The 14,660-nt window shown below is 27.2% G+C and overlaps 1 protein-coding gene across 1 annotated transcript; it reads right to left on the reverse strand.

Moving 5' to 3' along the window:
• Nucleotides 1-4,507: 4,507 nt before the first annotated feature.
• LOC130945061 (uncharacterized) lies at nt 4,508-6,919 on the reverse strand. The gene is made up of 2 exons (XM_057873719.1): nt 6,861-6,919; nt 4,508-5,034 (listed from the first exon to the last, which is right to left on the reverse strand). The coding sequence occupies exons 1-2, from the start codon at nt 6,902-6,904 to the stop codon at nt 4,746-4,748; spliced, it is 333 nt and encodes a 110-aa protein (XP_057729702.1). The 5' UTR covers nt 6,905-6,919; the 3' UTR covers nt 4,508-4,745.
• Nucleotides 6,920-14,660: the final 7,741 nt, after the last annotated feature.

Raw genomic sequence — 14,660 nt, forward strand, 5'->3', positions numbered from 1 at the left:
TCTCTAGCGATAGACACCGCAGTGCCGGAATCCTCCTACAGATTCCTACCATATGCCCCTCCACCATTTCCCATTGTACAGATGACGATTTGGCCTAATAAGATTTCGACGTGAGTACTATTTTAAGTCTTTTATATGCAAACCATTTTAGTTAGTCAGTTTAATTTAATTACAATTCTCTAGTTTTACTAGATTTAGGTTGTTTAGATATGTTCGATTTGGTTTAGTAGGTTTGAACTGCTTATTGCGTTTGATAATTCTTGATTGCTGATGGATGTTGTTGCTTAACTTATATAATGCCATATAGATAAAACTACTAATCTTAATTAAATGATAATTCTTTATTGTTGATGGATGTTGCTGCTTGATTCTTGATTCTTGATTCTTGTTTGTTGATTGTTGATAAATGTTGTTGTTTAAGTGAATTGTTGATGAATGTAGTTTTTGGTGCATTCTAGTTATTGATGAAACTGTGCTGAAATTTCTAAAAAAATCTAAATATAATTGGTGTTTATAGAGTACTTCGAATAACTTTTTAGTAAACTACTAATTTTAAGTTTTTCATTGATAGGTTTGCGCCAAATGACAATGCATGTACATAGGAGTGTATTAATATCATCAAGTTGATGTACGACCACCCATCACTAAGCTACAAGAAGATCTCAGTTGAGATCAGAGAGTGATGGTTTCAGAAGTGGACGGTAAGAACTCAACATATTCAAACCTTAGTGTTAGTTTATATCTTCTATTTTGTTTAATTAGTATTTAATTTCGATTAACTCGTGCTAAATGTTCTTTCTGTAGAAAAATTTATATAAGACAAGACTCACGACCTCATGATCAGAAAGATCTTCAACCATCGGATAGCTAAGCGGCTTTAGCAGATGTTGGAGGACGTACATGAGCACCGTGACCACCTCACCATTTGACTTCGTCTAGACATTAAGAAGGAGCTGTACATCCATTTGGAGACTGATGAGGGGTTCAAGCGTCGTCGTCTCACCAACAAAGCTAACAAGGCATCGGCCAAGTCGTCGAAGTATATCGGTGGGTCAGCGACTTTCATGAAAACTAAGGTCAGGCTAGTAAGTAACTTGTTTCATTCTATTATTAAGTTCGTTTATTCATAATATAATGTTATTATTACTTGACTTAACATGTGGTTTCAAAATATGTAGTCTAAGTCGTTGGATCGTGAGGCGATAATGACAGATATCTTCAAGTATACTCATATGTTGAAGGAGAATAAAGAGAGATTTGCCGATCAACGAGTCGCGGATCATTACCTGAGTAAACATCATGTGATATACCATTTTTAAATTAACTACAACCCTAAACATAAAATGTGTTACACACAGGATTGACGCGATGCCGCATCTGAGCCGTACAAGAATCATGTGTATGGGACGGGATCGTTCTTCGCCGACAACCTCCACATGTCCACATTGAGACATTCATCCACCTCTACCACTAGTCAGCTCGTTGATCCCGAGGACGACGTGAATTTGAGGGAGCAGGTGCTGCTCCTCACCCAGAGCCTTCACCAACAGGCTCAACAGCTGCGGGAGTCTGAGGATAGGTATTAGGCGATCCTCTCATACATGACAGACACATATAACCTCAGGCTGAAGTGGAGGCAGGGAGCTAAGGTGGCTTTAGCAAATGGAGTAACACATGGCGCCAAACGAATATCAGATGCGCGCTGGTGGCAACGGCGCTGATGGAGGGGCACAGACATCACCGCCTAGGCCGCTGCCTCAACAGCAGGACCAACAGGACGACGATAACTTTCGGTAACTAGGGTTTTTTTATACACTATTTGATTGTATCATATTCTCTATTATTTGACTTTTCATTTTATTTATACACTTGATAATTTAATATATTTGACTACTAACTGTGCAAAAAATAAATTTAAATAAAAAATTTAGAATTTTACCATTAATTTCATGAAAAAAATCTAAAATAAATTAAACATACCGTCAGATTTTTCAGAGAAAAAATCCGATGGTAATAATGTGGGAACAAAATAGTTTCATGCCAAAATTATCGTTGGAAAAAATGAAATATGCCAGTAATTAACATTAGATATTTGTAGTTTAAAAAACCAATTCCGTCGCAAGTTACCGGCGGATAACAAAATCCGACAATAAACATTTATCGGCGAAATTTATATCGACGGATTATTTTTATTTTTTCGCTAATAAATCTGATGGTACTTAGTGTTTTTTTTGTAGTGTTATTTTATAAGTAATGTCTTTAAAAATTAATTATTTTTACTATATGACAATATATTTTTGATTTTTTGAATAAAACTTTTACAGAAAATTAAATTTATAAAAGATTTTGCTATATATTTTTCTGTAAATTTAATTTTGATGTAAAGATTTTTATACAAGTATTCAATCAAATTTATATTTAAATGATTCTTTAAATAATATTCAAAAATTAAATTCTTCTTTTATTATTAAAGAAAAATAAATACTAAAACTCAGCACATTTTCAATCAAATTGACCTTTTGAATAATCATTCTTGTCATGGATTAGTGGTCGGTCATGAAAATTTTGTGTATTTAATGCGTATGTTTTGATATAATTATTTAAATTTGGTTTATTATTGATTAATTAATTGTTATATATATAAGACAAAATTTAAATTTTAGACATTTATTTAAATAGACAAATAAATTAACTACTCGATGAATTCAAGTCGGTTAAGTTTTATTAATAATTGATTTGTGATAAGTTGATGATAACATGATATAAGTATAGCTAAGCAGCAATTTATTTAGTACGGGCACACATACACTACTGTCTTAGCAAAATAACAGCATGAGATTATGATGATAATTACAAGTTAATTAACAAGCTCAAGGCCTGAAGGTCTTCCACTTTTGCAACTCAAATCCCCTCTTTGGAGCAGGGTAGCATTGATCATCAACTTTCTCTACCACATCAACCCTCTCATGAGTCTCGGGGAAGTCGTCGTCGTGGTGGGGGCGGCCGTCGTCTTCCTCGGAGACGGTTTTCTTGAAGGCAAGGTGTGCATTAGGGTATCGAGGAACATCACTTAGGATGCTTGGGCTCCTTCGGACATTGGTGATGTGAGTGTGGTAGTCCATTGATCTATACATTTTTTTAGGGCACAAGCACAAGACACAAATTGAGATTGGTATTTGGGGTTTTATATATACATATAACATACTATAGGCTATGATATATGTGTGCTAGCTTTAATTTATTCTTAACATGATGAAATTGATGGAAAATGAATCCAATTCGCTACCTTTGTTAATGTCAATATATGAACGGACAATATTAGTTTCCTACCTCCTCCGAGTTTATATTCCATTTATTTCCACCTTTAAATGTGTGATATTATTATGAGGCATATACCATAATAATCATTAAATATGAATAGATGGGAATAGCATTGTTCTCCACTATGATTATACGATAAAGAGAAATGCTAGATATATAGCACTATAGCAGTATTTTTTATTAATATTAATAATATTTTGAATCAACACTTTATTTTTAATTATTAAATTTAATATTACGTATAAAAATATATTTGTTGACTAAATAAATAAATATTACATAAGAATATACTATGAAAATAGGTAAATAAGGGTAAAAAATTTTGTATGAGAATATAGAAGAATTGTATCTCGATGATATCTTTATAATATAATACTTGGTAATGTATGAGAATAAATTTTCTATAACGTAAGTTAGAATAATAATGTAAATTTATAAACTTGATGTATGTTAAAATCTTCGCTTTAGAATTTATTTATAGATGAAAGTTTTAAAATAAATAATAGTAAGGTATTATTTATTTACCCACTTATTGATTAGTAGAAATATATTATGGAAATTTATGTCCCATTAATTGATATACTTTGTTATGTATAATAATGTTCCATGATATGAAATTTACAATATAATAACTATTTTATAACACTTCTCTTAAATGTCATTAGGGATATGTCTCATTAAAAATTTAGTCAAAAAAAATTCGATAAAAAATAATTTAATGAAGAGAAAAAGAATATAATATCTTTTGTAACGAAAACTGACTCGTTCAAAAACTTTATAAAAAAAATTTAATGGAATAAAAACCTTATAAAAAAAATATAGTCTCTCTTCCTCTTAGTAACATCATCCAAGATCTCAAAAGCAACATATTTTAATTTTGTGTACCAAATTTTTAAATCAGGATATAAGAAATAACTTGATAAATAAGTCTGTCAAATTATCACTTAAATTTATTGAACGTCAATTGTTTCTTAATTTTAAAAGTTGTATGTGAAAAAAAATTTAAAAAAAATATTTCGTTCGATCACTTTTAATGTATCTGCTTTTGAGTTAAACAATCTGTATTATCTTCATATAATATTATAGAAACTATCTTCTTATCAGACAACCCATATAATAATAATAAAAAAATATAGGTTTAATTTCCTCCTTCTGAAAAAAAAAGTTGTCTTCATCAGAAGTAGTATACTGCAAATAAATTAAGCTTTATTAATAAGATGATTACATATAAGATCAAGCCAATGCAAGCAGGAATTTATTAATTAGTACAAGCACACACCACACCAATACATATATTTGTATCATTTATTATAGTTCCTGCCTAGCAAATTACCAAATTATTTTTTTTTTAAGATAAAGATACGAAATTTTTTTTTTAAGATAAAGATATCTTCATGTGAATAGTCCGTTATAATTGAACAATTTTAGTGGCCAAAATGTCCATGCCCTATCCTTTGTTGTTGGCAAGTTCGGTCAGTTTCAACTCCTTTATAGATCACTTCATGAGTGCCATATTCCGGTGTCCTCTGGTACTCCACCACTTCGACTACTCGCTTGCGAGCATGGGGCTGGTGGCAACGGTGGTGGTAGCTGAAAAGGCCGTCCTCGGCCATGTCGACGGCGCAGTTCTCATCCTCAAGGGTTCTTTCATATCTTCCTCCGGACCTTGAGCATTCATAGAATTGGTATGGTGTAAAAGACATGTTGGATACTCTGTTTCACAAATCACAACAAAGAAACTATGAATACGAGATAATTGATGCATGTTGAGATTGGTATTTGGGGATATATATAGAGGAGGATTATATGTGCTTAATTTTTTTTTTAATTATTTTCATTATATTCTCCACTCCAAATTGATAAGAAATGAACCTAATTCCGTAGCATTTTTCAATATATATAAAGGTTAGTTGCATTTGGTTCGAAAAGCATTTTTACAATTTGTTATATTATATAATTAAGAAATTAGAAAGTCGAAAACTGAATTTAATCAGAAGTTATTCTGTTTTTTTTTTTTCTTTAAGAAAAAGTAAAACTTGTGTTTAAGTATTATATTGTTTTATATAATTTATGCTGATATGTGAAAGATATTTTTCAATAAAAAAGCCCTCATTTTTTTAATTAATAAAACCAAAAGTTCCAAAGGCCAACTGTATATTTTTTAGCCAACGTTTGACAGTTTTATATGATAGCACGTATATATTTGAAAATTGGCAGAGTATTCAAGTGTATCTATATAAAATAGATAGTTGACGAAAAATAGAGGAAGACCCAAAAATAAAAAGTATACAAAAAGAGGTAAAAAAAAAACCTATATATAAATTATTTAACTGCAAACATAATATATGATAAAATATAATAATATTGTTTAATCTATATAGTCAATTTTATCTAATAAAATAAAATTTTGTTGTTATTGTTATTATTTATATATAATATTTGAGACTAGTATATTTATAACGCGCACATAAATCATAATAATTACTAATTAGTAAAACATATCCATCATACAAAGAATAAATAATCTTTGATTTTTTTTCTTTTGATAAATTCTTTTTATTGTCTAATAATTACTAATTAGTGAAACATACCCATCATATAAAGAATAAATAATCTTTGAATTTTTTTTCATAAAATTTATTTATTTATTTTTTTAAGCAATGAAAAAATTTATCAAAAAAAATATGTTAGACGGTCAATAATAATACAAGTCATAAATTGGACCAGTAGCTAAATAAAAGAACAATAGGATAAATGAAATTAGTTAATCAATTAGAGACTACTGTTAATTAAGCATTCCGTTACATAGCCTTGGCAGATTCCATTTTAATTCCATGTATATAGTCTATTAGCTTCTCTATTGCCCATTGTTGTTTTAAGTCTCATATTCTTTTCCAATTGATTATGTCATGCCTAGGATAGCAAACGGGAACAAATTTGTTGGATTGGTTTGTATAATTTGCTAAAAAAAAATAGTAAGACTAAAAATCTGAAACTGCATAATAATAAAAAAAGGCCGCACCACTTAATTTACAGGTTTTGGCAGGTTTTGGTCGGATAAGACGGACTCGTTTGTTGAACTTTTGATTTTAAGATAATAATTGAATTTGAAACATTATTATTGTGCTTGTATTTAATTAAAATGTTCGATCGTTTCACTTTAAATTATAATTTGGACTATATTTGATTGATTAAAGACTTAGACAATGTTTAATTATATATTTCGAAAATATTTATTTTACTTTAGATAATGTTAGTTTCATTATTTTATTTTAAAAAACTAAGTCGATGATTATGTTTATTAAATATTTAAAATTATAAAGACTTTGCTATTTGTAAATTTTAAAATTATAATTTTTTATATTTTTAAAAATTATAAATTTATTAAAATATTTATAAAATTATATATTTTTTAATATTTAATAATTTAATATTTTTTAAAGAGAATTTACAGTTTTAGTCAACCCCCCAATTTGCTATTAAACAGAACAAAGTAAAAATTTAAAAACGTCTCAATAAATAAAACAAGACTGACTAACCTGCCAAATAACAAATTTTTAGCGAGGTGAAGCAGAACAGACATGCCCGTTTGTCACTTCTAAGACTCATGCCTCTTCTTTTGTTTTCTCTACTCTTAAAGCCAGCCATAATTAAGCTTACAATGTTTGGATTTGAATGTAGGGTTATTAATTTATTATTATTGATTTTTTTTTTGTTTATTTAGTAGCTATGATGATATATATATATATATATATATATATATATATATATATATATATATATATATATATATTAGCAAATTATGTGAATTGTTGATTTTCTTAATAAAGGAGTTTAATTTTATCAAAATTTCAATTGGGTATTAATAGTTTATTGTTTTCTAATTGTGTCCTTGTTACGATAAGTCCCTCTAAAAGCACTTTCCAATTAAATAAACTTTAAATATACCAAATAATAAAAAATGGCATGCATGCTTGTTATATAAAATACAATAGAAGTATATAATTAAAATAGTGCAATATTAATAAAACAAACTTTTATTAATAACTGATGATAAGATGAAAATTAAACATAAGATCAAGCCAAGCAGGAATTATTAATTAGTACAATAAACACACCACACCAATATATTTTTGTAACATTATTATGAAGATGATTATGTAACCCTGCTTAGCAAATTACCATAATCACATGCAATTAGTGGCAATTGAACAAGCTTAGAGGCCAAAGTGGTGGCCATGCTTGTTCCTGTGTGATGGGTACATTCGATCAGTTTCAACTTCTTCATAAATCACTTCGCGAGTTCCATACTCAGGCATCCTCTCGTATTCTACCATCTCGACTCGCTCGCGAACCTCTGGCTGGTGATGGTGGTGGTGATGGTTGTTGAAGCGATCGTAGGATCCTTCAACAACACGATCCTCCTCATAATAGGTTTTTTCGTAAGTTTGGTAAGTGTTTGGGTATTCGTGGGATCGGAACAAATTGGCCATAGATACAATATTTTAAAAAATCACAAACTCACAAAATATGAAAACAAAACAATACAAGATACAAAGATAATTGATGCATGTTGAGGTTGGTTTTTAGGGCTATATATAGAGGATATCATATGTGCTTAATTTTATTTTTTATTTTATTGATTTCTTTATATTCGCTAGCCCAATTCAAATTGATAAGAACTGAATCTAATTCCGTTGCTTTTCTCAATATGTATAATAATGTAGTATATTTGCTAATTAGGGAATTTTGATTCCATTTCTCTACCTTTGGAAAAACTATGCATATAAAATGGGGATGTGAATAATTGATGAAAAAATAGCATAATGTAACGCGGAAGAATAATTCTAAAGTAGGCGTTCATTGATTTTGGTTTCCCTCCATATATGCATGTATCCTGCAATAATATCTTATTTAGAATATTATTATTATTACTATGTATCCTTGCAATAATATATATTATTATAAACTATTAAGATGATAACCAAAAGTGTATATATATTGTTGAGAAAAATAATTTTCAAAAATATAAACGACAAAATAAATTTTTAAAAAATTTAAATGATTAAAATAAATAACTAAAAAATATCATTTTTTTGTAAGTAGCAAATAAATTTTATATTTAATAAATAATTTACGCATTTGATCTAATTTTTTATAAAAATATTTGAATAATTATTTAGTTAGAAGGTGCATGTAAAAAATTAGAATAAAATTTGATCACTACACATAAATTTTTCATTCTTTTTAGAAAGTTTTAGGTTATTTTTCAAAAACATAAATGACAAAAATTCACTAACTATAAAATCACTAAATTTTAAGTATTAAAAGATTTTATTTTTTAATTATTCTTATAACTACTCTAAAGTTCTTTTTAAACATATATATCTAATCATATTTTTAAATTTTTTTGCAATTTATCTGTTGTTGGTATTTTTTGAGATTATTTTTGTTAATAATTTAAACTTTTATTAATCTAAAAGTGTAATTAATTACAAAAATAAATAATTTTTTACCAATATGACATTATATCTCCTGAAAGGAAAATGTCATACCCCTCTAATAATTATGATAAAAAAAACTATTAAATCAAAAAGAAGAAAAGAAAAGAGCATAAACTTGTCATATAGTATTAGTTATCATTTTCTTTATAAGCATCTAATTTGTTTAGTAACACAAAATAACCGTAGCAATTTAGCGATCGATTTTTACTAACGGATTTAGTGACATATGTAATAATTTGTCTTCGGTTTAGTCATTTTTACTAAAAATTGGTTGTTAATAGTGATTTAATGACTAAGATTTTAGCGACCAACTAAATTAATTAGGAATTGATTTAATGAGCGACTAATTTTGTTCAAAGAATTTGAGTCTATTACATATTAATTATTTATATATCTTTTTCAATCTGTTTTATAATATGAGATCAAAATTTTTATAATTAAAAGATTTATAATTTGATCTTCGTTTATCAAATAAAATAATTCTACATAAAACTAATAAAAAAAGTCAATGTAAAATTTACGCAACGTATAAGAGAGGTTATTGTATAAGAGAACAATATTAAAATTATAACAATTTTATGTCTCCTTCTATACTTTAAAATTTAATAGGATCATCAAGTAAGTTTATGAAAAGGAAAAGTATAGGATACTAACATATTATCTGTCAACTTATTGCTAACAATGATTTATTATTATATTTTAAACACATATATAAAAAGACACATCCAAAAAATATATCTATAAAGATATTTCTATTAAATACAATTATAAAAAAGACATTTTTATTAGACACATCTACAAAAACACTTCTATTAAATACAATTATAAATAAAAATTGACAAATATTGACAGAAATGCTATTGGTAACGTAACAGAATTGTTACGAAAAATATGAAAATGTTAGATATGTTAGGTAGGCTTTTATTTGTTACTCTTCCTCTTTCGTCCAAACTCTAACGATCGAACACATACATACATGTGGATCGTTGGTTTCACTAAAGTGTTTGTATTCTACCTATGTATTTAATTCACTAATTATTTATCTAAGAGTTTTGTTATACTATGAGTTTTGTTATGTATATTCAAATGATTTTATCAACCAATTTTAATTATATTAGCCTAAATTTAACAAAAATCAATCATTTAAGATGTATATGAATTATACTTTTTTTTTCTTTACGTATTTTTTTCTTTGTCATTTTTTTAGAAAAAAAACCTTAAATAGCTTCTGACAATTATTTCGAAAAACAACGAAGCTCTTGACAAAAAAAATATCTAACTCGGTCTCTGAGCTTTATTTTTATGGGACTAATTAGTCTCTGTGCCAAAAAAAGTCAATGTTATTTTTTTATATACAGGGGCTAATCAGTTCCAAAAAAATAAAAATCAGAAGTCGGATTGGATATTTTTTTTTATTAAGGACCTCGTAGTCCTTTTAAGATAATTATCAGAAGACGAATGTGGTATTTACTCTTTTTTTATTGTTGTTTCTGTTGCTGTGTTTTTTTATTCCTTCTCCTCAATGGCGGAGCCATGTTAGTGGAAAAGGGGGCAATTGTCTCTCCCAAACCTCTAATTTTTGAGTTTAGTCTTTTTTTAATTTTCAATTTTTCTCATTTCTTAATTTATATTTTTTATGTTCGTCTCTCTCAAAAATATTTTTAGCTCTGTCCCTGGTTCTCCTCCTCCCTCTTGATGTTATTACAATATTATTTATTTATTTATTTTCTTTGTTTGATTTTTTATTCTCTTTTACTTATTTTTATTTATTTTAAGAGAATAAAAACAAGAAAAATTATGATAAGGTAAAATAAGAAAGAAAAGATAAAGAATAAAAAGAAAAAGATGACACGGAGATAAAGAAGAAGAACAAAAAAGTTTTGAATTATATATAATTTATCAGAAAAATAACATCGAAATTTTTTAAATTTGATACAAGAAAATTTTTAATTTTGACACCAAAATTTATTAACGATGACACAGAATTTTTTTAACTAATTAGAAATTATTAAAAACAAAATAACACCGAAATTTCTTTAAAATAGTATCAAAAATTTTCAACCACGGTACCGAAATTTTGTCCTACATTTTTTTCTTTCTTCCAACATATTTTTCTTCTTCTTTTCATATTTTGTTATTAATACATTTTTTTGCATCTTCTTGTGTTTTATTTCCAAATGAAGGTTTTATATAAACAATTTTTTTTTACTAAAGTTGAATTATATACTCCTAAATTTTAAATAATAAATTGTATGTCTTGTAACGTGGCATAAAAATTAATTCAAATTCTGTGTTTATGATGGTAAAATTTTTATATTTTATATAATAAATTTCAATGTCATTTTTTTTATTTCTGTATTTTATATAAAAAATTTCAGTGTTATTTATCATCATCATCATCATTTTTTGCGTTATGATTTTTTTCTTTATTCTTGTCTTTCATAAAATTTTTAAAAATACACAAATAAATAAACAAAAAAAATATAAATAAGAATAAAAAACGTATAACAAAAAAAGAAAATGATGCTGATGATAACGACGATGATAAAGAAGAAGAGAAAGAGAAAGAGGAGAAAAAAATGAGAAAAATAAAAAAAAGAAAAAAAAAAGAAAAAGAAACGAACAAAAACCAAAAACATATATTCATTACTTAGTTGGACATTGTTAAGTAAAATGTTTGATTGTCTAAAATTACTGTTTAACTAGAGCAGGTTTGATTATTATAATATGTAAATCATTAATATATATATATATATATATATAATATTTAATATTTAATAATTAATTTTTAATATATATAGAATATTTTTATCTTTTTACCACTAAGATATGTATCGATAAAGATTTATTTGTTATACTTATTCATTTTTAGGATTTCAATTCAAATTTTTATTGTCATGAAATCACTTTTTTTTAAAATTTAAGTTGATAGGAGGTCTCTACACTTCTTTTTAAGTAAGAGTCTTTTTTTGGATTTTGTTTAATTTTTTGCATAGGACTTTTTTTCTATTTTTATTTACTTTATGCTAATTTATTCCACTTTTAAAAGTCACATAGAATCAAACTCTAAATCTTTTAGACATAGAGATCTAATACTATGTTATGAAATAACTTTTCCTAAAAATTTAACCTAATAAAAAAAATAACATATATAATTATATCTCAAACACTTATAAAATATATTTTGATATTTTGCCACTATTATCAACCTAACTTGACTATATTTTTCATGTTCAAGACATGTGATGAGAATCAAGTTAACTAATTATGTTTGGAATTGGAAGATATAGATCATACTATGTATAACATTTATTTTTCATTTGAATCAAAGGATAAGTTAGTATATACGAGGATCTATATATAATATATATATATATATATATATATATATATATATATATATATATATATATATATATATATATATATATATATATACTAGAAGTAAATAATTAACAAACAACAACAAAAAAAAATGGCATGCATGGTAATTTAAATTAAATAGATTAAAAAGTATATATAATAATAATGCAAAGTAAGATAGATTTATTAATTAATAACAAGCGATACACAATAAGACATATAAAGATCTAGCTAAGCAGGATTTTATTTATTAAATACAAAAGCACACCCATATATTTATAATGTAGCCCTGCCTAGCAAAATTACCATGTCACATGCATGGTGACAAGCTTACAGGCCATAGTGGCCATGCCTGTGTGGGTAGTTTCGGTTGGTTTCAACTTCCTCGTAGACGACTTCGCGAGTACCATACTCCGGCATCTTCTCGTACTCTACCACCTCGACTCGCTCGCGAGTCTCAGGCTGATGGTGGTGGTTGTGGTTGTGACGACCATAGGAATCCTCCTCATATATGGTCCTCTCATAGGTAGTAGGGTTGGAGTAATTGGAGTATTGGGGGTACTCGTGGGAGTTAGACCTAAACATTTTCGATTATGTGATGTTTAATACAAATACAAGAAGAATTATATAAGATTGATGCATGTTGAAGTTGGTAGGTGAAGGTATTTATAGAGGATCATATATTCCTATGATATGTATGTGTGCTTCTTAATTTGATTAATAAGTTTCTATATTCTCCACTACTCTAAATTAAAATTGATAAGAAATGAATCTAATTCTATATAGCCTTTGTCAATGAACGTGAGATAGTAGATTCTTCATCTAGAAATTTTGATTCCATTTCTCTACCTTAAGGTAGCCGTGGCATCATATAATTGAGGTGTGAATTGTTGGATTTTTTTTTTTTTAATTGCATGCAGTGCAAAGCTGAAGAATAAATCTACAGGAAAGTGCCGCTTACCACTTAGGTAACTCCTATCTTCAATAGAGATGATAATAAAAAAAATTTGTATCCCCAGATATCTACGGGAACATTAATAGAAATTTGTAAAATATCTACGGGAACAAAAACTCGCCAGCGAATAAATAGAGACAGGTGTAGGGAGTCAGATATCTTATATATTAAAAATGTTATGTATATATTATTATGTTAAATTTTTTAATATGAATTGTGTTTAATTTGGTACATTTAGTTAAATTTTATTATAATTGTGTCAAAATTGTTTTAAAAGAAATTTAAAACTTAATACAGATATACTACATATCTAAGTCTTCTTGATCATTAAGTTTAATTAAGTTGGTCCAAATTCAACAAAAATTAGTTTCATTGTTCCTCTTCTTCGCGTTTTGCCTCTTTCTTCTTCTTTTCCTCCTTCTTTTTCTTCGGCTTCCTTCTTCTTTTTCGTATTCCTTATTTTTCTTCACGATTTTCTTTTCATCATCATTCTTTTATTGTTGTTGCTACTTTTTTTTTCCTCATTCTCTTCCTAATAATTGTATCATTATGCATTTTTTTGTTTGATTTTTTTTTGTTAAGAGAGTAATGAGAACGAAGGTAAAATAAGAAGAAAAAAATGAACAAAAAAAGAAGAAAAAGAAAAAGATAATGATGATGAATAGAAGAAGTAAGAAGAAGAGTTTTAAGTTATCATTAAGAGGAGTGTTAGGGGCTAGCAGAATTTGTGATGTTTAGCTATTAATTAGCCATCATCAATATTTTCAATGGTGTGAGATAACATCTAATAGTGTATAATTAATCATTTTTCTTTTGATGGTTAAGTGTTGGCCAAATTTCAACAAAAGTGCTGGCCCCCTAGACTTTCTCTATCAGTAAGTAATTTTAGTGCATTTTGGATTTAAACAAGGTGAAATTTTGGTCTATGTTTGTTTTGAATTGAGTTTATTTGTGTGTCGTTATCATTAAGTAATTTCGGTGCATTTTGGATTTAAATTTAGGTGCATTCTGGATTTAAAAAAGGTGCACTTTTGGTCTGAACTTGTTTTGAACTGAGTTTGTTTGTGTATCGTTATCATTAAGTAATTGCGGTGCATTTTGAATTTAAATAAGGTGTACTTGTAGTTTGAACTTGTTTTAAACTGAGTTTATTTGTGTGTGTCATCGTTAAGGAATTTCAGTACATTTTGAATTTGAACTGTTATACATATAAAAAGAAGACAACGATATGATAATAACGATAATGAAAGAGAAAAATGAGAAAAAAGAAAAAGGAGAAGAAAAAGCAGCAACAACTTCTTCTTCAAGTGTGTTAAAATTAAGGTCATCCCAACCTTTGTGACAAACAGACACAAAAAACACTAAAAACTTATAAGCACGACACCGAAAATAATTCTATATTATAGTAAATTGTGTTTTAAAATGCATCGAAACTACCATTAAACGTAACATAAATAGATTCATCGAAAAAACAATTCAAAACTCCAACATTCCATTCAAATTCAAACTTTCAACCA

This window comes from Arachis stenosperma, chromosome 8 (genome assembly GCF_014773155.1).
Source record: "Arachis stenosperma cultivar V10309 chromosome 8, arast.V10309.gnm1.PFL2, whole genome shotgun sequence".
In the NCBI taxonomy this organism is placed as follows: domain Eukaryota; kingdom Viridiplantae; phylum Streptophyta; class Magnoliopsida; order Fabales; family Fabaceae; genus Arachis; species Arachis stenosperma.